The sequence below is a fragment of the Lepisosteus oculatus genome, chromosome 2, assembly GCF_040954835.1.
Source record: "Lepisosteus oculatus isolate fLepOcu1 chromosome 2, fLepOcu1.hap2, whole genome shotgun sequence".
NCBI classification, from domain to species: domain Eukaryota; kingdom Metazoa; phylum Chordata; class Actinopteri; order Semionotiformes; family Lepisosteidae; genus Lepisosteus; species Lepisosteus oculatus.
The window spans coordinates 26,684,440-26,710,672 of NC_090697.1; the positions used below are offsets into that span (position 1 = coordinate 26,684,440).

Here is a 26,233-nt window from a genome sequence, read left to right on the forward strand (position 1 = left end):
TGTTCAAGATTCCATGCTCAAGATTCAGAGACTCCAGTGCACGAAACAATGTTTGATCCAGGAGGACTTTTGTTCATTGTAATGTGAATAAATATATTTGAAAATATATATTGAATTTGAATTTCAATTCAAACCATTAATACATTCATTCAACAAAGCTTCATTTTTACAATAAAAAATAGAAATCTCGTTTCTTTTTTATGTGATTAAGTTCCATATTAATGAAACCATGCTTTATTGCATGTCCTCCGTGTCTTTCCTATTACTTTATCAAAGATGAAAATCTTGGATTTAATAACTTCCTGTATCATTCCAAACAGATGTGTTATTGAGTTGCTATGCTGGAAATGAAAAGCTTTTCTTATATTTGTTTATAGAGTTGATGATTATTAATCTGTTTCTGGGCCTATTTAGCTCTCAAGAATGCTAATTGCTTGTTAAAGGGTTTTAAATGATTTGTGGTATGGTATAGTAAATGTCAAGCCTCTTTTTTTATCTCATTTCTCCTGCCTTCACTCTGAGATGTTGGCATGATTAAACTGCTGATTGGAATGAATATATAAGCTGATTTTTCTGAACAGCCAATTGCTCCAATTATGCAACAAGCTCCTACTAAAGCATTTTCTTATAGTTCTAGTTCCCAACATGATAGCCCTTCTGGAATATACTGTATGGGTAATTTATGGTACATATTAAGGGTTATCCTTATAAACTAGGCTAGTGAACGAAACCTATTTTACTTTTATTTGCTCGTTTCAAAATTGTATGATGCTTCCAGTCCGAGCTGAGTTCAGCAGGCTGGTGGACTCACAGTCAGTACACTCATTAGAGTGCTACTGTATGTGGCACCTAATCAATTCCATTCTGATAGTAATATAAGAAATGTAGTAACCCAGCCATTTGAGTAGAGTTGCATGTACTGTATACAATGAGTCAAAGAATAACATTAGTCAGGCACAATGAGAAATATCTACATTTTTAAAGACTAAAGATAAGCCATGCATGCATTCATTTAGTTAAAATACTGTTTGCTGATGTATATTTAATTTTTTGCTTTTTTTTTGTTTTGTTTATCTGTTTGTCAGCATGCACACCATAATCTGTGGATGTTTCTGAGAATTCTCACTTTGGTTTCCTCACTTAAAATTACACCTGAAGAAGGCTCCACAGCCGAAACGTTGTGTTTCCTTTCTTCTCTTTTCAGCAGGGAATAAACCTTTACTGGTTCCTTTGCAGCCTACACATGCTGACGCAGCTACCCACCTGAACTACTTCATTATATGAAATATGTTTTATGAAAGCTGATCATGCAGATTATCTCAGTCTGCTCATGAATCTTAGTTTTCTATAAGAGAGATACAGTAATAGCACTGAATTTGAATAGTTCAGGTGGATAGCTGTGTCAGTGTGTGTAGATTGCAAAGGAACAAGTAATAGGTTTATTGCATGCTGAAAAGAGAAGAGAGAAAACACAACGTTTCGGCCGTGGAGCCTTCTTCAGGTGTGTCAACACCTGACACACCTGAAGAAGGCTCCACGGCCAAAACATTGTGTTTGGGGATGGGAATGTATTACACAACCACTGGGGCCTTCTTTTTGGTACCTTTTAAAGCAATGCATGTGTGATTCTCTGGAGGGATTGAACCCCACCACTCCCTCCCCCCAGAAATACACATTAATTATGTTGCTTTTTGGAGCATTTGTACAATTACTGAATTTCTGTAATGGCCTGGAAGAACAAAATGTGGTGCAGAACACTCACCCCAGACACTCTCTTAGAGGCAAAGAAGAGGAACAACTGAGCTGCATGTATCCCCTTGTCTGTTTAATGAAGCAGTGATTTTAATCCTGGAAATTTCTTACCTGGCACTTGCCTTCAAAAGTACGAAACACCCTTTCAAACCAAACAGTCACTCTGATTATACTCTCTGAGGTTCTGGATGTATTGATACAGACTCCCTGCCCTTCTGCCTCACAGCCTGTCCAGTCTGCTCTGTTCAGGTTTTAATTGTCCCTGAGCAACCAAGTACACACAGCCTCCTGCACCTGAGACCAGATATTTCAGTCTGCCTAACCTGGAGGAGCTTTTCCTCAGGTGAAGTTAAACATGTCTCGGTGGGGATGCCAACAGTTTAACTCGCATACAGTTTGTGGAAAAAGCAGACATCACACATTACTAGAGGGTGAAGGGTCAGCGACAGTAGAATGTCAATAGCTGTATAGTTAACTCGCATTACCAGCTGTTCAACATCTGGCTCCTGATCATGCATATAGAATTGGTGGCTAAAAATATCAATCCTTTGAAAAATTCATTACTTCAATAATGAGTGGTATAAAATGTTAGCATCACACCAAACTAAAATCTGTTGTTTTATTGTTTGCTTTTTGTCTTGAATTCAAACAGCACCATGTAAAATGAATCTGCCTTGCAACCACAAGCCAGATACAATACATGCCGATGCGGAACACAGAGCATATTTCTGCAACATCAGCTTGCAAGGGTGCCTTCATTTGTGTATGAATGGGATAGTGTTGCATGAACCTCTGAATAATTAAGACAGTGCTGACATATAGATTGGATAGCCATATGGTGTTACACAATACAGGAGGGGTGTGTGCACTGGTAATATGATTTCCAGCAATGGAACAAAATTACCAGGGATCTCAAAGGCGGGCTCTTGGATCTCCAGCTCTATGCAGATTCTGGTTGAGTTGGGTCTCCTGTTACCTACAGAGCTGCTGATCCTCTGCACCCAGGCTTTTGTCTGTGCATCTGTCCTCTCAGACCTCCAGTGGAATAGTCAAAGACCTGTAGTTTGGCAGAGAGAGCTTGCTGTTTCTGGGAGTGTAGCTTTTGGTGTGGAATACCGGAGAGATGGGGGAAACTCTGCAAACCCTGTGGGGCGGTTGTTGAGCCGATAAATGTAAGCTTGTGCATTTCTCTTGTCTGTCTTTCCTGCTGTGCTAAGCAACTTCAAGTTGTTCTCTTCAAGTGTCTTCAGCAAGGCTGCAGCAGAAGGTCCATGTCCCTTTCTTACTTGTTTGTAATGCCAGTGGGCTTGTTCAGGTTCCACTCAGCGGTTGTTTTTTTTCAACAACATGCAGTTCTGTGCTTTGCAAGGTGTAGTCGGACTCATTAGGTGGGCAGTGAGGTTAGACAGCATGTGTGGTTTTCAGGATGGATATTACATAGGGGAGGGGTAGGTTTTGGAAAACCTCGATATTGTCTTGGATGTGACATTGCGTCTTTGTTTCATAATTTATCAGCCTGTGTTATCGTAGAGATATACGCACAGTAAAACATAGCAGAAATACAGATACAGTACAGTATGTATCTGAAAACATGATGCAAGCCAGACTTTTTCCTTATTTTATTAATTCTTTCGCAAAGAAAAAAATAAAACATCAGAATATAAATCTGAATTTTCAAAGTCAACAATATTAGACTAGACCTTGAATAAATCTAGGATTTCCCAGTCTCATCATGATTTTAGTGTTGTATACCCATTATTGTAGATCGTACTTTATATCATTAATCCAATTAAAGTTTGGAGACTGAAACACATATTCTTCAAGAGCATAAACTGTAGAGAAATGTTTTGATGTTAGCTTCCTTATTATTACTTAAGGAGATAAAATTGCTCAGTGTCATTAGTATTTGGAAACAAAAATTAGCCACTGAGATGACCAGTCTCCTAAACTCACCAAACAATTAAAATTGCTACTTTAAACATTGTGCTTGGCAAATGTAAAATCACTTTCAACAACATGAGCAGAAAACAAAAGTGTATATATATATGCATTTCAGATCTCCCTGAGCTATGTTGAGACATTAATTCTTATTAACACCATTTATATATTTGTCTTTCATCCCAATTTTTGTCACTGTTGCTAATGAGATTAATTCCTACAACGACAGACGTGAAAACATCTGTTTAGGCATGTGGATTCTTAAAATTGCCTCGCTGAGCACGTCATTGAGTGGGTCAAACCCTTGGGAGCTTGATAATACTATTGTAAAATGAGCATGAGATCGTACAAGACAAATATAAATCAAATATCAAAATGTTTTTTTTTACTGTGAACTGAATTCAGTGTTTTTCATACTTTTGTTAGGTTCATTGTCATGTTTATTGCAATGCCCATTTGTTCTTTTCACGAAGTGAAAGATTTTCCTATGATACTGTATACTGTAAATGGATCCCTACTGTCCCTATTGTGGAAACCTCATCAAGCGATTCTTAATACTTCCGCTGTTGTACATGGCACATTTTTTTTATAAAAAATATTTGGGTATTAGTTCTAATTGTTTTACTTTTCTGGTTAGATCTGAAGCCCTCTGAGTGATAAGAGTTTCTCTCCATTCTTTCTTCAACAGCTGGTGAAAACAAACATTGCAACGTGTTTCCATAGTGATGGATGCTATTTCCATAGCGATGGATGCAGTAACCTTAGTGATGGATGTTGCAGGCTTTGCTGCTGCAATACTGTATTAGCAAATTTGAACTTTTCCATGGGATTTTCCTAAACAAGATTGGGAAAGTTAAAAAGAGTGTCTTTGCATTTTTGTAGTAATAATCACCTTTAGAAGAACCTTCTTAAAGGGCTTTAGTGACCCAATTTTATCAGCTATATGTTTACAAAGCAATCTGAGTGAAATGTAATGTTGAATGCCCTGAGTGTTTCATTGATTTGGCAGACTTAGAACAGGTTGCTAATTTAAATATTGTGAATGTATGTGTAGTTGAATGAATATAATCTCTGAGCTACCCAAAACACAAAATAAAGTCTGCCATTGTTGCTGGAACAGTTTCCTTGACTTTTTGTGTGTCTTGATTATACTGTCAGCAGAAGACGAAATACACAAAGACCGCTGCTTTTGCGCTACTTTTATTTTCTTTCTGAATTGGGCTTTCTTTGTACGGGAAAGTAAGATGAGCTGTGTGGGTCAGACAGGCAGGATCATTCCTAACTAAAACACAGGTTACGTGAGAGGGAAGCATCATCTCCCAGGAGACCTGGATCTCAAGCTGTGTGAGTGCAGATGGCAAAAGCCTAACGTCGGCATCCTATGACCGAAGTTGCTCAAGTTAATTACCAAAGCTGCTATCGTAACAAGAGAACAACTGTCAATTTTCTAAAGTAGTCTAAAAAGCATTGAAGTGACAGAACACAGGATGATGAGCAGTAATACAGTGAATACTGGGCACCTCAGAGTAAAAGACTCCAGTGCAGATCGACTCTATGGGCTCTAGTCCATAGAAGTTAATTTATATCTATATCTGTCTTATAGCTCCAATAACATACTCGGGTAGCTTAATTACAAGTCTAAAACCCCTCCATTTTCTACAGATGGATAACAGAAAATATGTCGATCCAGACAGCCATCACTTATCCCAATAATAATGAAAACAACTTATTTGCATAAATTCTATTCATCATTAATTACTGCGTAGAGGAAGCTATAGACCTTAAACGGTATGTATTCCGTGTTAATATTGATTTTAGCAATGAGTATATTTAAAATGATGCCTCTTAAGTAAGAGGAACCATGTGTTATTTCAGTCAGCAGATAGAAGATTAAATATTGATTTGAAGAAAATTAATATCACAACAGGTACTTTAAGATAGTTCAAAGGTATTACATAAAAAGGGATGAAGAGCTAAATTGATTACTATTGCTATACAGTATCTGGTGGATTATAAAGGCAATTTAAGAAATATACAGTGAAATGATTAAAGAGGTTGATATCCTTTGTTAAGAAACACTTGCAGACCTTTGGAAGTAATGTACAATATAATTCTAAATCAAGATCCTTATCAAAAGACTAATGCCAAGATTCCAGTACACTTAGCATCACAATTGTGTTTTTGAGAATAAAGTACAGTATATGAACTATTTAAACAAAAAGAATACAGTAAACCTAATCCATTCCTTATATCTCTGCTTCTCTCTTTCTGCAATGACTTCTATCTGTGGAGAATCTATTTATTGAAACAATCCATGTTGACCAGGGATCAGATAAATAGGCAGTGAGAAATTGAAGAACCTGAAGAAATTGAGAACCTGAAGAAGGCTCCACGGCCGAAACGTTGTGTTTTCTTTCTTCCTTTTTTTTTCAGCATGGAATAAACCTATTACTTGTTCCTTTGCAACCTACGCATGCTGACGTAGCTACCCACCTGAACTAATGAGAAATTCAGTTCATCTTCTACCCTGATTGTTGGAAGTGGTGTTGACCAGCAGGTGGCACTTTTCTCTTAAACAAAATGTACAAACTGATGCCCCAGTATGGAGACCAGGAGCATATGCTGTCGGAGGTACTGTCCTTCTGAAGAGGGCTTAAACCCTGACAATCAAAAGAACTCATGGCACTATTCATGGTGCTATTGTGGGCTTGAACAATCTTTCTTCCCTGAAGTTTCCCCTTAATCCAGTTGCCAAAGAACTTTCTCATCCCTCCCCCTGATCTGGGGATGCAGGAGCAGGATGTGTCCCAGATGGGTGTTATACTTCAGGAGGGATGAAGTGCACCTCTCCCCCAGACATAAAGTGCTTTGGAATGAAAAATGCTATAAAAATACAATATTAGCCGCAGTTATTAAGTTTATAAGTAACATGAAAAAGTGAGCACCTCAGAAGTATTCCTTTTTCCTATCAACAAAGGGGCAGTATTGCCAGCAAGTTTCGAGAAATGTATACATTAAGTATACAGTGTATACTGTACATGTACAGGTATACTTACTTATGGTTTGTAGTGACCTGCCCGTAACCCCTCTTCACAATCATCAGCCTCGACCCAGACACTCGCCCCCTGCTTACAGTGTGTAGTCTGCTGATGTATGATAGCACTGTACAGTCTACTGTACACGTCTCACTTCCCGGGTCAGATTCGTCTTTCTTTTTTCATTCACTTTTGAAATATCCCCTTCTTTTTAATGAGAGACACTTCAGATGCTGCTTGAGCCTGCCAGAAAAATTGGGATGGAGATGACGTTTCAATGCTTTAAAAACAGATTCAAACCCAGATGGCAGTTTTCGGTTGTGATATACGGTACACAGGACACGTAAGGCAGAGCAGCTGAGCGTTCTATAGTTGCAATCAGTCTGGGCTTGGCTTCACTTCTGTTTAGCTGTGGTGTCACTGTGTCTACCATCATGCTAAAACTCTTTCACAACAGATGCTGAAATAGCAGTTACTTGTATGAGCACCATAGTGTTAATGGTTCTGTGGCAAAAGAAAAAATCATGTTTTGGGTGGATTTTCATTACTTTTCTGGTCAAACCAGAAGTGTAGTGGAGACATGGCAATTTCCTAAACTTTAATAATGTGCCAAAATGAATTACTATAGAAGTTTGTTATATACTGTATAACCTAAAGATTTACCTTGACAATGATCAGCTAATAGAGCAGCATGGTGGCATGGTGTTTAGCATTGCTACCTGATAGCACTGGGGCCAGGGTTTGATTCCTGGGGTGCTGTCTGTGGGGAGTTCATGTGGTCTCCTTGTGTTTGTGAGGGTTTCCTCCAACAGTCCAGAAGCTTACTGGCAGGTTAATTGGCTTCTGGGAAAAATGGCCCTGGTATGAGTGGATGGGTGTCCAGTTCAGGGGTACCCTGCCTCGTGGCCATTGCTCTCTGTGATGGGCTTTGGCTCCCATGCCACCCTGTACTGGGTGAAGTGATTAGAAAATGGATGGATGATCAGTTAATCTAAACACTACCCTGGATTGGTGATGCTATAATCTAGATGAGTAACAGAATTTATATTGTCTTATTGCATTATAATATGCATTATTATATTATATCGTTCTAGCACCTGCAGCATTTCTTTGACTGACCCCATTGTGCCCACTTTGTCTTTGGCAAACCATTGAGTGGCATATTTTGTCCACACAAAGGATCTTATGTTCAATTAAACTTGTTCAATCTAACATTGCAAAGCAGCATATTTCCTCATCAGAACACTATGATCTCTATGGACCATTCAGTTCTGAAACAGTTGTTATTGTTGAATATAGCTCCTTCCAGACATCCTTTTGTTCTTACATTCGTTGATTCAGAGGAGAGCACAGAGCGCAGGGTCAGCCATTTACAGGATATGGCGCCCCTAGAGCAGCTGGGGTTAAGGGCTTTGCTCAGGGGCCCAATAGAGTCGAATTCCTCTGCTGGCTGCAGGATTTGAACCAACAACCTTCCAGTCACAGGCACAGATCTTTAGCCACAGAGCCACCACTCCACCCTCTAAACAGGATTAGCTCCCCCTACAAAATCAGGAAGGCCTAGTTTCATTTCCGTCATGCCGGGGGATTTGGAAAGTGCTGGAGTGGCAGTGGAAGAGGCAATCAATTTTGCCCCTAGCAACATGTGGCGGGGTGACCTTTTGTCTTGTTCCTGCTTTCATTAAGAGCCAGAGAGGGGGGGTCTGAGAGAGAGAGGAGCACCTGCTGGGATGCAAATGGATACCACTGAGTCAAGATTTCCCGGCCCCATGCTGCATCCGGGTCCCCGTCCATTGCTATCGACCTCTGACGAGCCCCAGGTCCCAATCCTAGAAGGAGATGCTCATATCAACCCCCTTCTTTTCACTACGCCCACTGTCATCAGACACTGGGAGTCCGTGGAGAGGAAAGGGTGTCTCATGTGGTGTAGCAGTATCAGTCCCATTAGTTCCATTATTAATCTTCCCAATCAAGCTGAAAGGAGAAGTAAGAGATAAAGCAGCTCTTTGGGAGACAGAGAGCCTGGGGCTGACTTGCTGTTTAAACCTTTTGACCTCAGAGCTACTTTCACCACCACAGCCGGCTCAATCCAGTGTTCGGATGTTACCTCTGGTATGACAGAAGTTCAGAAAGGGATTTCAAGGTCATGGACTTACAGAGCTAGAGGAATTGTGCCTCTGTGATCCTCTAACAAGCTACTGCTAGTACTTTTTATTAGGAAACAAAACTCAAAGTCAGGATTTTCAATATGTAATGTAAATTGTGTCTTTTCCTCTTCCCCAGGGCAGGTGTCGTCTGATGACACAAGAATTGCATTTAAGGACCTTGCTAATTCATGGTGCTGTCAAAATAATATACGAACTGGGATTATTGTATAAGAAATGTTTTTTTTGCTTGCATCCTGACATTAATACTTTATTTTAGAGAATTCCTGGACTAGACAAATTGGAAAAGTAAAAACTATTTGATTTGTTTTACCAGTCATGTAATTTCTTAAATGCTATGCAATTGAATAGAATCCATACAGGATAGGAGTTGGGATAAATGTTATGCCTGGTGGGTTCAGAAAGACATCTTGAGCAGTAGAGGAAATGTTTAACAAGGTGATTTAACCATCTTCTGTCAAACACAGCTGTCAAATTCAGTTCAGGATTGCATGGTCTTCTAGGGTTCTCTGAAGCACTCAGTTACTGCTTCAATAACGTATACAGTATATATAACATAGATAACTGCATATAAGCAGTATATAGGAAAGCTGGAGACAGGGTGCAGTAACAGTCTCAGGGAAGACAGGCACACTAAGTAAAAATGGTGCTTCTTATATTTTTAAAGTGAAGGAAAAATAATGTTCAAAACAAATAAAACCTAAGCTCATCTTTAACCTTCAAATTACAATTCTTCCTGAGTTAATTATTGCTGCCTGCAATACTTAACCATGTTGCTATATTGGCTATCACAACTATTCACCCAACTTGGACTTTTTCACATTTTACTGTTTTACAATATAGAATTACAATGTATTTAGGTGGGATTTCTTGACAGTAATTGACACAGAACATTGTATAATGTCAACGTGAAAACAAAATTCTATGGAACGTGCTATATTAATTATAAATATAAAACAGAAAAAAAGTGCATAAATATTAGTCCCCTTTACTATGTCATAGGCTCTGGTCCATCTCTGTGCAATTAGGGTATTTCACATGAGTTCAGGATAAATATAGCTATCTCTGGGAGGGCTCACAGTTGATCCCAACAAAAACTACATTATGAAGACAAGGGAACTTTCAAAGTAAATCTGGGATAGGATTATTGAAAAGTACCTATTGGGCGAAGGGTATAAGGACATTCTCAAGACATTGCATATCCCCCAAGAAAATAAGGCACATCTGTGAACTGTGAAACACTGGGTGTCCTCAAAAACTGAATTTCCAGGCATGAAGTGCACTAGTAAGGAAGGCCACCAAGAGGCCTGTGAGAACTGTAAAGGACTAACAGACTTTCATGGCTGAAATGGGAGAAACATATGACAAGTGCCTGGGAGCGAGCCTCACAAATCTGGGCTTCATAGGAGAGAAAACTAACATCAAATCTCGACTACACTTTTTCAGAAGGCATGTGGGAGACTCTGAGCTAAAATGGAAGAAGGTTCTATGGTCTGACGAGACCAAACTGGACCTTTTTGGATTTGATGGTAAGCGCTATGTTTGGCGTAAGCATAACAGTGAACATTGTCCTGAGATCACCATCCCTACTGTGAAGCCTGGTGGTGGCAGTATCATGCTATGGTGAAGCTTCGCTGCCTCAGGGCCTGGAAGACTTGTGAAGATTGAAGGGAAAATAGATGGAGCAAAGTACAGAGAAATCCTGGGGGAAAATCTGTAGCAATTTGGCCACTACCTGCTCCCATCCATGTTTAATGACCTCTTCCAAGCTTCGGTTCTCCCTATTGTTAAAAGGTTGTTTTATTGACCACATGGTCTAGGGTCTGCCATAGACTGGGCAAAAGGCGTAAAATTAACACCTTTACAGGACTTCCACATATTTTACACATGCCAGACTGAATCAATTAACTGGTTCATTTGGCACCTTTGGTTGTGCTGGAATTGGTATGTGGTGGGCTGAGAAGTCTAAAGTGCTCACCATCTCCTTCCTCTCTGCTGTCCTCACAGTGTCTCCAGAGGCGCTAGGGTTCCTGTCGGCTGTTGGGGTTTTCATCGTCCTGATGATTCTCCTTTTTTTATACCTCAACAACAAACTGTGCTTTGAAAGTGTGGGGGAACTGTCATGCCTAGACGAGTACAGGAAGAACAAGGATTTACAAGGTAAGATAAGCTAAGTGGATTCCTATCTTGGTAAATTCTGTTCGGTTTAAGGAACACTGGGAGACATTGTGATTTTTTCTGGTTCGCCCCACCAAAACACCTGTGTAAAACAAACTGTTATAAGAACCTCCATGTTTGTAGCCATAGCTGAAGATTTGAGTTCAAAGTCAGTTCTCTGCTGAAAGAAGTGGATTTCATGGAGAATACTTTAGCCATAGGCCAACTATGCCAGATAAGTTTCATTTAGAATTATAAGGCAGGAAGCTTTGATACAAAAGCATATACTGTACGTAAAAGTGATCATAGGCAATTGTCCTTGGACAGTGGCAACTATAGATGAAAGTTAAGTTTAGTCTTTTGGTTACAGGATCAAAGAATCAAAAACTGCTTTGTTCTTACTCTTGCTCTCATGCCAGACAGCACCTCAAAGATACTAAATTCACTACTATTTTTTGCAGTTTCTGCAAATTCCATAGAAAAGAAGCTTTAAGGTCCATTTAAGGTTAAAGGAGATAAATCTCTTCCTTCAAATGTTAAAAAAAGTCTTTCTAAAACATAATGGAGGCCTACTGGAAGTGGATGGTGTTAGATGTGACACAGAAGCTTATTTAACAATGCTGTTGGAAATGTGTGGGTTCCAGAACACTTCAGAAACGTGATGGTATATCAAATATCTTTTGAATTATAATGTGTCCTACTCTTCTAAAACCGTGCTTTGGGGGTATAATTCTCAAGCTAAACTTCTTGATTCTTGCAAATCTGTTCCGGCCTGTGTAAGTCTATATCAACAAAACTTTTCTTGGCAGATTATTAACTTTAACCTAGACTCGTTTGGGAGAGTTACACATAAACTGTTATTATATGCTCTACGCCACATTTGGAAAAGAGTGTAAATATTCAAACAGTGTGTAATTTAAGCCAAATTCCACCATTCAATTGTGGGTTGATAATATGAAATACAATAACAGAATGTATTTCATTCTGTACATAAATTCGATTTTATTTGTGTGAAATCTATGTTTTTGATCTTCATGTACAGTAGGACACGATCCTTTATATTAGAGAACTGATTACTTTTGAGATTTTCTAGAAACACAATACAGCTAACAAATGCAGCTAGGAGAATAAAGAAATCAGTAGGGAAATCTCACAGGCTGAAAGCTAATTTAATTATTTATATCTAGATTTCAATACTAATTTGCTCTCTTGGACTCACAAAATAAGAATATACCTCTGTTGTCTATTGCTTATAATCTGATTACCTATTACAAGACATCCTCTGAGTGCTATAAAAGGATGATGGATGTGTTTGCTCATTTGGAGTAATTTCCTCTCTCTTTCAGTGAGGTAGGCTTGCTATTATCTCCAAATTGATACATAAAAAACAAAGATAATTGAGCAGATCCTTTGGATTTCTGACCATCTTTACTTAAGTGGAGTTTCTTCCTAAGGCAATGCAATTTAAAATGGGTAGATTGATTTTGCACTAGGTAGATATGGGTTTCCATGCATGAAATTCCCTTGGCCAAGAGATTTTTGGAAGTTTGAAGAACAATTGTTGCAAATTAATGAAAGTTAATGAAAATGCTTTTTATTTTTTCATTCTGAAATTATATCTATTCCAGCTCCAGGTCTTATCTGTAAATGGTTCTCTAGCTAAGGAGATCTGTGGTCACATTTACAAATACATGGCATTGCACTTCAGATGTGGACTCTTTTTAACATGGTTATTTGTTTTGCTGTGGTATTGCTGTGACTTGTTGCTTGTCTAGAACAATGTTGGGAGGGGCACATTTCTATCACTGGGCCACTGAAGCAGGAGAAATGTGCATTAACATCTCCAGTGTGATAAGGTGCTACCGCAGGTGAGACCTGTTGTACATGATCCAGGAATGAAACACTTGCTAGGCAAAGGGCAACCGAGTGAAGCTTCCCAGCCGGCAGCATTATCTAGCCCATCCACGTACCAGAGTTACGTATCCAGTGCTACATATTCCCGAGATTGGGTGAGATGGAGAATGCACCCGGAGGGAGAGTGGAAGGCCAACAGCCAGCAGACTTCCTAAGCAACTACTGTTCTGTACACACATCCAGCCAGAGAACTGCTAAAGTTCGGACTACAGCCTGGGGCTAACCAGGCTTTTAATAGAGACCTTAATAAAGTTAGTGATACTTCGACAAACTACACTGTTTTCCTTGCTATAGTCAAGGCTGGTTGGGTAAGTGTATTTAGTAATGCAGGTCCACACAGATAGCTACCCAGGGATTGATCTCAGGGCCCCAGCTCTATGAGGAAGCAATGCTGTACCACCCATTTGCATAGGGATATGATTTTCATACAGTACACTGTATAATCTCACATCATAATTTAAATTAAAGTCTGGAGTTTCAACTCCCTAATTTCTAGCATAATGTTAAGGGTGCATATAATGACTGCACTAAAGAGGGAGATCTCTATACTATTTGCTTTGCAACAGATATAAATCTGGGTTGCATGGCAGTGAGTTTTATTATCTTCCAGATTGCAGTTTCCCTCATGGTTTGCTGAGCAGCAGAACAAGGTTAATTAGCATACTTTATTAGTCCTTGTTATTACATGTCATATTGGAGCAGAATGGATTATTTTTAGAATTTTCTTTTTTAGTTTTAAAATTAGTTGGGTCTCTACAAGTAGTGACATATACTGTATATATAATACAGGTTGTATTGATTTTGACAAGAAGTGGCGATAAGCCCCATTATAGTAGTGACTTCACTCTCTTGTTACCCATACCCTTGGAACCCAGTCTTTCCGCATAGCTGCTTTCCTCACGTTGGTGCCATAACTTTGATTTCACGAGATAACGTCTGTCAGCCACTGAGGTTCCTGTTAGGGGAAAAAAGGGGAGTTGAGAGCGAAGAATGTAAAAGTGTTCACTGTTTAAAAGGATCACAACATGTACTGCGGTGTTCATAAAGTGTTTAACTGAAGAACGTCCATAGAGCCACAGGGGATACCTCACCTCAGCCTTAATGGTGACTACAGCAGCTGTTTGAGAAGAACTTCCTGCTGTAATCACAGGGAGAGAGAGTGTTCTCTTCCTTTCCCTAATATTTCTCAGCTGATATCTGAAAACAAAAGGGAGGAATAGCACAGCACTTTCTACTTCCAGCATCCAACAGGCAAAGTGCAATAAGCCTTTAAAAGCAGGGGTTTGAATCTCAATTCCTGGACATCACAGTGTCATCCGTTTTGTGTTTCACTTACAGTACATTCTCAGATGTATAGCTGGTCTAATTAATTAATCTATTGATTTATACATTTTCTAACCAATTCAGGGCATGAGGGAGCAGGAGCCTATCACTTCAAAGAATGGGCACAAGATAGGGTACAGCCTGGATGGGACACTAGCCCTTCTGATTACTTAATTACTGTAGCTGCAAAACCAAGCTATGAAGTTATTTATACAGTAGGTACCTATAATGGCATGGGTAATCCACTGTAAAAGACCTTAACAAATATCCTATTTATGTCTAATTTAAAACATTAGTTAAACTGCTTCATTTACTACTCAGTTTTGAACAAAAATCAGAATTTACAAGGCTCTCTGAGAACTGATAATAATGTATATCTCAGTACTCAGGACATTTCTCCTAAAGAAGTTGCCATATTGACCCACATACGGTAGATATACAGTACAGTACATTCAGTATACAGTACATATAGGTTACTGTATGTATTATTTTCTTAAAATTCAAACACTCCCATAATACCATACTATAGTTGGTAGATGCATGGATCACCGTTGTTGCGTTTTTTGTTGGAACCCAGGCTGTGCAAATGGGCCCTTGCCTATTACTAGATCCTGGTTTAAGTCCAAAGCTTTTTAATGCTGCTTCTACACATCAACATGTTTCATCTCACTGGGACCAGGGGGAGGCGGAGAGTCTGGGAGCAAGGCAGAGCAGTCAGAACCTCAGCACCCAGGGGATCTGACATTTCGTCACTTCATTCTTGCTGGAAACTGTGTTCAATTGAAATCCTGTCTCCAGGGGAATCCTCTGTCACGGACCAAGGCTTGCTCGCTGTGAAAAAGCTGTGTTTCGGAGACAACCTGTGAATTTCTCAGTTCTCAAGGATCCCCAACACTTATCTGGGCAAAGCAACAATATGTTGGGTTTTTTTTTAATCTTACACAAAGATATTAAAAAAACACTTTCAGGTGTTTTCTAAATACTAAATGGGCTGTTATAAAAAATAACCCAGTTACGCATAAATTAATAGTTATATATATGATGAAGAATCTTTTTTATTTGTAGCATTTACATTTAATAGGCACAATGTCAAGAAAAAAATAGAACATGCTATTTTCTTGTTGATTTTTCTGTAACACTGTAGTGTTCTGCAGTGGCAGGAATTGTGATGATTAAAGAAAAAAATCTGTATTTAATATTTGATGCCACAAGTAATTTGTAATTTAATTTTACGCACCGATGGCAGGTTCATTGAGTCTCGTATTTAGAAACAGTGTAATTTAATAAGTCCTCCTTCCAAATCCCACAGTGCCCGCTGTCCAGTTTCTGCCTGATGTTCCTCTTCCAGATGTTGCTGTACTGAACTGTTTAGGTTCCAATATGTACTGTTTTCTTAAAAGTATTTTTTAATGTTCAGACACCCAATCCGTTTTCTAACCGCTTTAGCCAATACAGAGTTGTGAGAGAGTCGGAGCCCATCTCAGCAAGCAACGGGCACAAGGCTGAGTATACCCTGGACCGGATCCATTACAGAAATTCAGACACTCCTGCGGTATTATTATTGTGAAATACATGAATCACTATTAATATGGATATTTTTAAAGATACTTTATTCCCCAAATTTACAAATTGTCATCCAGTTAACAGTGACCCTGTATTGGATAAAGCAGTTAGAAAATGGATGGATTGTTAGAGCTTGTCAGCCGACTCTCAGACTTAACATCCGCAAGCTGACAAAAATATTTGTGGGATATTTCTTTCCTTGTGATGAATAGATCTTTAATCTACATCCAGAAAGAAAAAAATAGTAAATATTAATAAGCTCAGAAGATCAAGCAGCAAGCATGCTCACCTTGTCCATTAGAAAGTTTCAAAATATGGGAAAGGCTATTCAATCTATCAAGGTTCATCGACAAGCCAGAAACAGCCAAGTTAGTAAATTGATAAGGAGACTTGTTGATAAAATGCAATAAACCTGCATTTTTAAAATGCAAAACAGAGAGTTTTTAAAAAAAAACCAAGAGCCCATCAAAAAGAGGAAAGTCTTGTGGCCATACTCAGTACTTTATACCCATGTATTTTCTGTTACTGGTTGCAAATTACTATTTAGTTTTTTAGTATTATTAATAAATTAGCTTACCCAGCCAGCCTTGACTCCTAGCAGGGAAAACAGTGTTATTTGCAAATATTGTCACAAATAGTACACAAGCACGCAGGCATCACCACATAGCCATGCGCAATCTGCACCGTACATACTCGTGCACTAATTGATACCACGTTCCTTCCTATTTAAGCCCTCTCTCCTCAATCTGTCCTCGCTCACCACTGAGACTTTTTCTCAGCTAGAGCTACTCAACCCTTCAATCCTGATTTCTAGTTCTCTCTCAACCTTTTTGATAACGATCTTTTCTTTACATCCAAGACTCCTCTCCTGTTAACCGATGTGGATACCTTTGCTTCGTTTGGGATTTTCGTCCAACCGCCTGTCCAGCCACACACAGGGTCCAGCTATTAACCTAAGTTTGGGCATTACGTTGCTGTATTAAGATCAAGAGCTGTCTTTTGATCTTAATACAGCAACTTAATATATCACTAACTTTATTAAGGTCTCTATTAAAAGAGTCCCAGACCTCTGGTGCTGTCTGTGTGGGGTTTGTTCTGTATCTTGTCCAGTTGTCTGTGTGGGTTTCCTCTGGGGGTTCTGGTTTCCTCCCAGAGTCCAAAGCCCTACTAATAAATTACTTGGGGTTAATAAAAGTGAGAACCATCTCGGAGTCAGAAGCAGTGTTTCTTTACCATTTTCTTTCCTTCTAATGGGTTTGTTTACTATTTTAATGATTTGGTTGACTGCAGTTTGATAGCGTAGTCATCATATGTGTAATATAACAATATTTTGGACAAATAAGAAATAGAAGCTTAATGGTGCTACTGTTTATATGTATATAAATATAAAAATGCGAAAAGGACATTTCATTGGGACTGTTACAGAAGTGTTACAAAAAGCAATTTATTTTCTACAAGTGAATCAGAGCATTAAATTAGATTTGTTTTTATTTAATCTGAAGTAACAGTACTGTGCTTTTTTTAGAAGCAGACTGCACTCAAATCACTTGAGAAAACTGGCATTACTTTGAGCGTATCGCTATGCTGTTAGAATCAGAGGACAGCCCCAAAGATGAATCAGACCCGAGACAGTAGTAAGAAGAATCTTCTTCCTTTATTCCCAATGTGCACAAATTGTGCTCCACAAACCACAGGAGTCTCAAAGAATAAGAGCAAACATCTGACATTAATTCCACTTTCAGGTGGGGTTGGCTGCTTAACTATTGCCCACCTCTACTGTAACTTTCTGTCCCTAATTGGTTAATAAATTGTGTAGCCCAATCAGTAATTGTTTATCACTTTCATCCCACCTACCCTCCCCGATTACATCAGTCAACATCCTCTAATACATCTCCTCTAGTCTTCCTCATTTTCATCACAGAAACTTAGAGGGGAAGAGGGGAAGAGGGGAAGAGGGGAAGAGGGGAAGAGGGGAAGAGGGGAAGAGGGGAAGAGGGGAAGAGGGGAAGAGGGGAAGAGGGGAAGAGGGGAAGAGGGGAGCTCTAGCTAGGTAAAACCCAATACCTAGCAAAGAGTGGTGTGTCAGGTTGGTTTAAGTAGGCAGGTGGAAGAAGTTGTGTCTGATTAGTTAATTGGAAACTGCACTGGAATGTAAAGGAGTTGATTAAGGGCTTAAGTTCTCCTGGGGCGTAACGTAACATTAATGAGGTCAGTTACTACCAGCCCTTATCTAAATGTTTTGATGCAGCCTTTAATCAAGGTCAGCTTAACATCTTCTAGGCCTTCTCACAGGAATGGGTATCTGATGCAGTGAGAATATATTAGTTATCATGTAACTTTCATATCATTTAAAGTTTATGGAGAAGCAATACAAAATAAGCATAGGCATATAAAGGTGATATAATGATAGCAAAATGTATCAGTAATCTATTAAAAATCAATATTAGTATTAATCAAAATTTCAGTGTATCAAGGTTCCAATTAATATAAAAAATTTGATTACATCTGGTCTGATCAGAAAACATACTACTACAAATTTCAGACTCTTCAGTGTCACCTTACTAAGTTATGTGATGCTAGTGTGCCCGTGTGAGAGGATTGGTGTTTCACTGAAGATGAGGAGAATCAGCACTTTGATCACATTGAAAGATCCTGAACATTTAAAATTGATTGTGTATTTAGATTTCCTGTGCTAGTAGTCTTTTCAAGCCCCTTGGACAATTATGCTACTACTTATCTGCTTCTACAGTATATGTATGTCATATACATTATCGTAACACGATAATAATAAATATTTGTGTTAATATTTATTAAGAACAAAAGTATAAAATGTGTTAATAGATTGTTTATTGTTTATAGTGAAACTTTAAATTAAAGTGACGCCTCAGTGTTAATATTGACAAAAGCTGCATTGCGATCACTCCACAGAGCCCAGGAGAGATCAGCATATCCACGGTCTGCTGGAAACAGCTGTTCACTGTGGGGCTTTTTTGCCATTCATTCTTCGTTTATATTAATGCTTTTTTACACTTGATGTGTGTTTCTTAGCATGACATCTGTCACAAGCTGGTACCAGATGATAGTTTAGCAGTGCTGGCCTGGAAGGAGTGTTCCTGCCATTCTTTGCCTCCTTGGCTTCCTGCTGTTGGCTAATGTTTAAAAACTGTGTGTCTGGTCCTGAAGGTACCCCTGCAGAATTAGCTGCAGCATCTGCAATGTGATGAAGGGCTTTAAACAAAACAAATAAAAATGAGTCAAGAAGCATCTGTTTATTAAAGTCATGTAACATTCTCCTACTTCTTCGTATGCTGTTGGTTTGGTTTAGTTTGCTTCGATCAATGTCTCCAGGTTTGAGTTCCAGTTTATTGATCAGTTTGTTTGGGGGGCAGTCAGTGGATATCAATAAGGCAACCAGTGAAGCATACAGTGTGTGATTGGTGGTTTGTGGCACTGGCCCACAGTCACAATCAAGAGTACTTTTCTTTTTCCGGTTAGAACATGTCTTTTACTCTCAGTTTGAGTTGATTCCTGACCCTGGCAAACCTTGACCTTTACCAGAATACCTGCTCAGGCTGCTGTGCTGATACAAGGCCCATCAGCATTCAGAAGGCTGACTTTTCATCTGCTCCCTCTTTTCATGTGCGGTTCTTCCTGAAGGACTTTGAAAAGACAATGAAAATGTAAATTATTAATGTTTCACTTTTATTTACTTCCAAATGGATGATATGCAGATTCATCTTTTGCATGTAACGGAAAAATCCAGGGAGTCCTGATCAGGTTGTATCCTGCCTTGTGCCTGTTGCTTGCCAGGTTAGGCTCTGGCTCCCCAGCAACCCTATTTTGGATAAAGTGGTAGAAAAATGGATGGATAGATGTAATTTAAATAAACAGAGAGAACTGAGTCCTACGTCTTAAAATTCTATGGAAAGGGTTAAGAATTAGTGATGCAACGTTCCTTCTGGAATAATGCCCTTGATATTTTCCATAACGGCTGACTTGCTCCCTTTTGTAATATTCTATCCACCGTAAGGCAGAGAATAATTTAACTGTAATCATACTAGGTCACCACGGAAGTTTCACTTTCTTTGGCGAAACATTAATTCATTATCCGAGATATTGTTCCTTCCCAACAAAATTAGAGTGCAATCTATCTCTTTCAGGATTCAGTTCCATTATTAAATGTTTGTCCAATGTTTCATATTATTTTCCCTGTTAAAATTATTACAGGTTTTTGGTCTCAAATCTTTAACATTTAAATTACAGACTCCAGTTCAGTAAATAAATACTGTGGAGGAACAAAATCTATTTTTTGGCCTTTTGTTCTAAAAAAAGCTATTTCAGGATGTGATAAATGGATGGGTGCCTTAATAGCCAAAGGTCATTTAATGAATGAGAAACCTTTATTTTTATCCGGAAAAGATCTGTACTTTTCTCATGGCAGAAAGGCTTGTCTCTTCCATGGTTCTCAGAGAGAAAAATGACATTATCGCATTATTAGATTGGAATCTGGGTAAGAATCAATTTTCTGCAACCTTTGCTCATTGACGATCCAAGGCTGCCTTCCTGCCTTGTTAACTGTACATTTTCTCTCCTGTTTGTGTGCCAGCAGCACAGAGCTAGGAAGGGGAGAACAATTCCCAGGCTCTGGCAGTACGCCCGAAGAAGGCTTAGCAGTTAAACAGTAATCCAAAATCAAACACTCAGACTACTGTAAAGAGTAAAAAAAGGGCACATCTAAAGCATAGAAACAGCACTTGGGAAGGGAATGCAAAGCAACCATCGTCAAACGACATCATGGCATTTTTCAAGAGCTTCCAGCAAAGCCTGGCTCTGCCGTCGGTCTCCTCCATTGTGGACTCTTTTACCAACGCGGTGGATGACCTTGCCAGCGCCGTAGGGGACGTCACCTACACTGTCAGTGACTCGGTGGCAGAGCAGGTCACCACCATCATCCACAACCTGCAGGCTGAGGAGGAGGAGGAAGAGGACAAGAAGAAGGGCGGGAGGGCAGGACCAGTCGAAGCCAGCAAGACGCAAGAGGAGGAGAAAGCGACAGCGAGGAAGGGAGGTGAGGACCGGGGGCCGAATGCCGTGGGCAGGCAGAAGCTCAAGCGTCAGGGCTCTTTGGATCGGTCCCGCGATCCGGAGATCTATACCACAGACTACAGCACAGGGTCCACCCGCTCCACAGAGACCTGCACCGAATCCACTGGCAGTGACCTCTCCCAGGCCACCGATGGCAGCCGAGGGGAGGGACGCAGAAACACTCAGAGAGGAGGAGGAAGCAGGCCTGACGATGGCAGAAGCCACCGGCCTCTGGACAGGAGGGATCCCTCTCACAAAGGTTGTATTGTGAATGCCACCGAGCCACAGACGGAGTGTAGGCCCAGGAAATCAAAAAACATTTCTGACCACAACATTCCCGCCCCTCTGGAGGCAAGGACAACTTGTGGGAACAATGTCCAGAGGGAACCCGACAGCAAAAGAACCAGTTCCCCGCCTTCCGATGGCTCTGGCCAAAAGGACAAAGAAGGAAAGAAAAGTGGGACTTCCAACGGTGGTCAGAAGATCAAAGGAAAACTGAGGTCTAGTGTTTCTGTATTTTCTAAGGAAAAGTCAACCAATAGCACATCAACGGCCACTGCTGGAAAGATAAGTGGCCATGATGAGCAGAAAGCCTCAAAGAGTCTGATCTCTGATAAAAAGCAAGCAGAGAAGCAAGAGACCACTGCAGACCCCAAACCAGGGAAGAATGGTAAGGTCACTGCCTGCGACAAAGGGGACCCCAAAGACAAGACTCGGAGCAGGAAAGGCTCTTCCAAAGGAGAACAAAAGAAGCTAAGTGATGGGGCCAAAAAAGAGAAGAGCAAAAAGAAACTGGGTAAAGGTGAGGTGATCTTGCTGAGACCTAACTTCTTTCTCCTCTTTGCTGTGTGCTGCTAATCTACTCTTGCCTGCTGAAAGTTTCATGCAAGCCGGAGCTTAGTCCACATGCTGCATGAATCCTTTTGGAGCACTCTGCCTGCAGACTTTCTACCTTCTTGTCCACCTTATGTCTTCCTTTATAATGCCCTCTTCTTCTTCAATGACAAATTTGGGGATTCTCTGCAACATTCAGGTGGAGAAGGTGTCCATACAATGTATGGTTACAGTCAAAGAGTCGTGCACAGTTTTAGTCTTGAGCAGTGAAGATTACGAGGGGACATGAACCAAGCATTCAAGATCCTCAAAGACAGAGATAAAGACAACCCCACGGACTTCTTCATAAACCACAGTGAAACACAAACCAGCGGACAGAAGTGTAAACTACTTGGAACTGCACTTAAAACTGAAAAGAGGGGGCACTTCTTAACACAAAGAGTTGTGGGAGTCTGAAACAAGTTATCAAGTCATGTTGAAGCTGACACCCTGGCTTCTTTAAAGAAGCAGCTAGATGAGATCCTTGGATAAAATAACTACTACCTACCGAACAGGCTAGATAAGCCGAATGACAGAATTAACTGCAGAATATAAATCCTAACATTCCTGATTGAAACTAAAATAAACAGCAGGGTTTTTCCTCAAAGTCAGTGGACGTTGCTAGACACGATTCAAGATTTTAAAATATTTTTTAATTTTATCATCAATAATGAAATCAATTATATTTGTCAAGCTCCTATGTAAAAGCAGCTGGGCATAATACAGTACATAGGCAATGGGACCTGAAATGACCCTAAATGACCGCAATGACTGTAAAAGTAAAGTAAGGTAAAACTGAAAAGGCTTGGTTTAATGTTCTTCTTATAGACCAATTTATGAAAGCAATGAAGCCAACAAAAATTGCTCAGAGAGTTGAATTTCTAGCACTAGAATTAAATTGCAAAGCCCTGCCCACGCGGCAGATTAAAACATCATCAGGTCAAGTTTTGTAAGAACAATGAGGCTGTGATACAGAGGGCTCGAGAGCACGCAGCTCCTAAAGCTTTAACAAAGCCTCATGAATATTCCCTCTGATAATGCCACTCTCTGCATAACTCTATTGCATTTTAATGTACTTGAGATTGAGATTCGAGACATTAAAATTAGGCTTCACATAACAATCTGCTTTTTGTTATTAAAAACTTTAATTTGCTAAAGAAAAATGTACAACTCATTTCTCCTTTTATTTCCCGTTAAAACCACACACATAAGAAAGTGTACAACTGATACGACGATATTTCAATATACTGTACTGAAGCTGGTTTGGTTGCTTGCAGCTAATTGATCCAAGGATCTCATCAATGTGTTTTTGGAACAAAGAAGGGTATCAACTTCATCAACCTGCCTTGAAAGTGTGTTCTATGCTCCCACAACCCTTTGTGTAAAGAAGTGTCTTCTATCCAGCCTTTTATGACAGAAGCCAGGATATCAGCTTTAACAAAATGACGGGATAGGACTTTCAAGACCCTGACAACTCTTTTTATAAAGAAGTGCTCTCGGTTTAATATCCACTTTTTCTTAGGTTTTTACATATCCTACAAATCAATGCTTTGACCATTATATGTAGAATATCTTAAACCACAATCTGTTGTGTCAGGCCTCTATGTGAGATGCTTCAAAAACTGTTGTAATAAAGTATGTGAATCGGTAAACTACAAACATCCAAGTGACTGCCTTTATATTTCCTTTATGCTGTTCCTTACCACTCCTCACAGTTACTCTCACACTTCAGGATTACGGCTTCGACCCATCCACCACAACTTTGGTATGAAAAGCTGACACCCATTACTAAGTGTAGAACTGGTTAATAATTAATTTGCATATGAAATTAAATTAGAATTCTAGAATGGAGTCAGAGAGCTGAAAATGGTTCATTACTGTAGGATCTCATCAAACCACTTTCTTTTACAATAATAAGAAGTCCTCTCTGGCTAATTCATTTTCCAATTAATCTGCATAAAGACATAAACCACCTGTCTTTCTATTTAATTTGCTTTGTTATTCTGAGGTGCAACATACAAAAGTCACATTGAAATAAAAGGTAATTGCAACCATTCAGCATCCTAAGAGCACTCTATCCCAATTAAAGCCTTCAGCCTCTGAAAGGAGGAAAACTCATTTAAATCAAGTCTGAGCAGTGCTCTTTTCACACAAGCATGGTGCACTTAGAAATATACCCTGAAGATACCACGGAAGAAATAATCTCTCCCTACTCAGTGATACTACTGTACGTCCTGACCTTCAACCGCTGTCTCGGTCATTAGAGTCTGACAGTTTATTCCTCCCATGGGCCTGCCTGCTGTTTGATTCTCAGGGCTGAGTCGATGGAATTTATGGACTTTTTGTTTCTTCTCTCTAGATTTCTGAGGACAGTCCCACTTTATTTCTTGATAATTAGTAAACTTTACAGCGTTTACTGTCTATCATATACAGTAGAAATAGTGTTTAAGTGAAACGGTCAGGATACTCACTCTGATCTCTGTGCTGCTAGGGGTTTCCCCTCTAGTGTGCAAGATGTTCTGTAACAGAACTGAAATTAAGCATCTCAGGCTCACTCCCAGCCCCCCTGCCTTCCTCTGGTTGATATGCAGTCTTCATGCCAGGTCACACAGATGCATAAGAGAGACACCTGCTGGTAGTTATGACCATTAGCTGTGTGTTGTTCCTCCAGTAAATAGTTCAGAAACCCGTGATCAGAAAGTCATGATTGCCAAATGTTCATAGCATTCATGGCAAATAGTTAGAAATATTATTTCTAACTATTTCACATTAAAGAAATGCGTTCATTTTGCAAAATGTTTTACTTGAAATTATGTGTCTGTAACAATGTTAAATGGAACTATTAAGAACCAGAAAAGTTACAATCTAAGCCCATTTAAGAGTGACAGTGGGAGTTAATTGATATCCGGATCTCATCCAGCTGTGTCTGGAAAGAAAACAGGATATTGGCGGCAGCAGCAAGCCTGGGCAGCACACCCCTACAAATCATTGTGTAAAGAAATACCTCCTAATCTTGGTTTTAAATGTATTTCTGTGTCATTTCCTTTAGAATATTGACTATGCTTTTCACTTGAAAACACTTGAATTTGTATTACCAGGGTTTCCAAGCATTTTGTAGGGTAATTTAGGTAATTAAGCGGGTGACTAAGCAGCCAGACACAGAGGGGCAGCCACCCCCATGATGTTTTTATTAGGCCTTTCTGCACCTACTGTAAATTTCAAAACTCAGATCATTGGAATAGACATAGAGAGGAGGCAGATGAAGGTCTTTTATTTCTGCCTAAGCTGGACAGTCTGTATTTAGCTAATAGGTTTGCCACCTCCTCTGTCTCCTAGTCTCCATTAACACCCTTCTGCACACCGTCCTCCTCAGACAAGGACTATCCAGATGGAGACCTGCGCGGCTCTTCCTCGGAGAGCGAGGACGAAGTGATGGGGAAGTACCAGGAGGCCATGTCCCGCTCCCAGGCTGCCCGCGGAGCAGAGGCCCGGCACCCGAAGGGCTACGTCTGGGAGACCAGGCAGAAGTACAGCCCGCTGTCAGCGGAGTACGATGGCTACAGCAGTGAGGCATCCACAGAGGAGGGTAAGGACCTGGTGTCTCCCCTCTCCTGAGCACCCCTGTCTGTCGTATCGCTCTCTCAAGGGAGAGAACCTGCATTTTCAGTTAAGCTGGCTTTCTTTAAAAACAATCCAATGTATGCCATTCTGTTCCACGTGGCCTTGCTATCCTTTCCTGCAGTTGCATAATCCAGAAATGACCCTCTGCATATACGTGGGTGAAACATTAATATGTTCATTTGTAATGATGTATTGATGATGAAGACTTTACAGCAATCGTATACATTTTTTGTGCCATGTCTCAATAGCTAGTACTGCACACTGTTAAGTATTAATATGTCTAGTTACAGTCCTTTTCACAAAGTAATTTTCTATCTTTATTTTAACAGATGACTCACAGGAAGCCTTTACTGAATCATTTGTTTATTCAAACCACACAATAGATACCTTTAGATGGTGTCTGAAAATGTTCTAAGATAAGCTGTGCAAGGACAATTGCAATATTTGTTTATTGATTGATTGATCTGCTAATCCAGCCACTTGATGTGAGCTGTTCAGAACTGTTCAGCGTCCTTAGACTTGGAAAGGAACTTTATAAATAAAAGACATTATTATTAGACATACAGTATGTACACTTTTTGACAACTATCTGCCTTGAGCACTTACCTTAAGTATAATAATATTTTTCATAATGTGTTTGTTTTTTAATGTAGTGCAAGCATGATATCTGTTTAATCTTTATTTTTTAAAATATTTTAATCTGTTTAATCTTTAAAAGTTATCTGTGTTATGGCACCTATGGGCTTTTGCAACATCACATACAGTCCACCTGAAAGTCACACTGCTGGCCCTTATTTTGTTTTATCC

At 39.7% G+C, this 26,233-nt stretch overlaps 1 protein-coding gene across 4 annotated transcripts in view; it reads left to right on the forward strand.

Moving 5' to 3' along the window:
• The window catches only part of syt14a (synaptotagmin XIVa), a 106,274-nt gene that overhangs the window by 52,716 nt on the left and 27,325 nt on the right, over positions 1 to 26,233 (forward strand). For all 4 annotated transcript variants that reach the window (XM_015356659.2, XM_015356673.2, XM_015356666.2 and 1 more), the window contains exons 3-4: positions 10,898 to 11,050; positions 25,179 to 25,391. In XM_015356659.2, the coding sequence (XP_015212145.1) occupies positions 10,898 to 11,050; positions 25,179 to 25,391 (366 nt within the window). The remainder of the gene's footprint in view (positions 1 to 10,897; positions 11,051 to 25,178; positions 25,392 to 26,233) is intronic.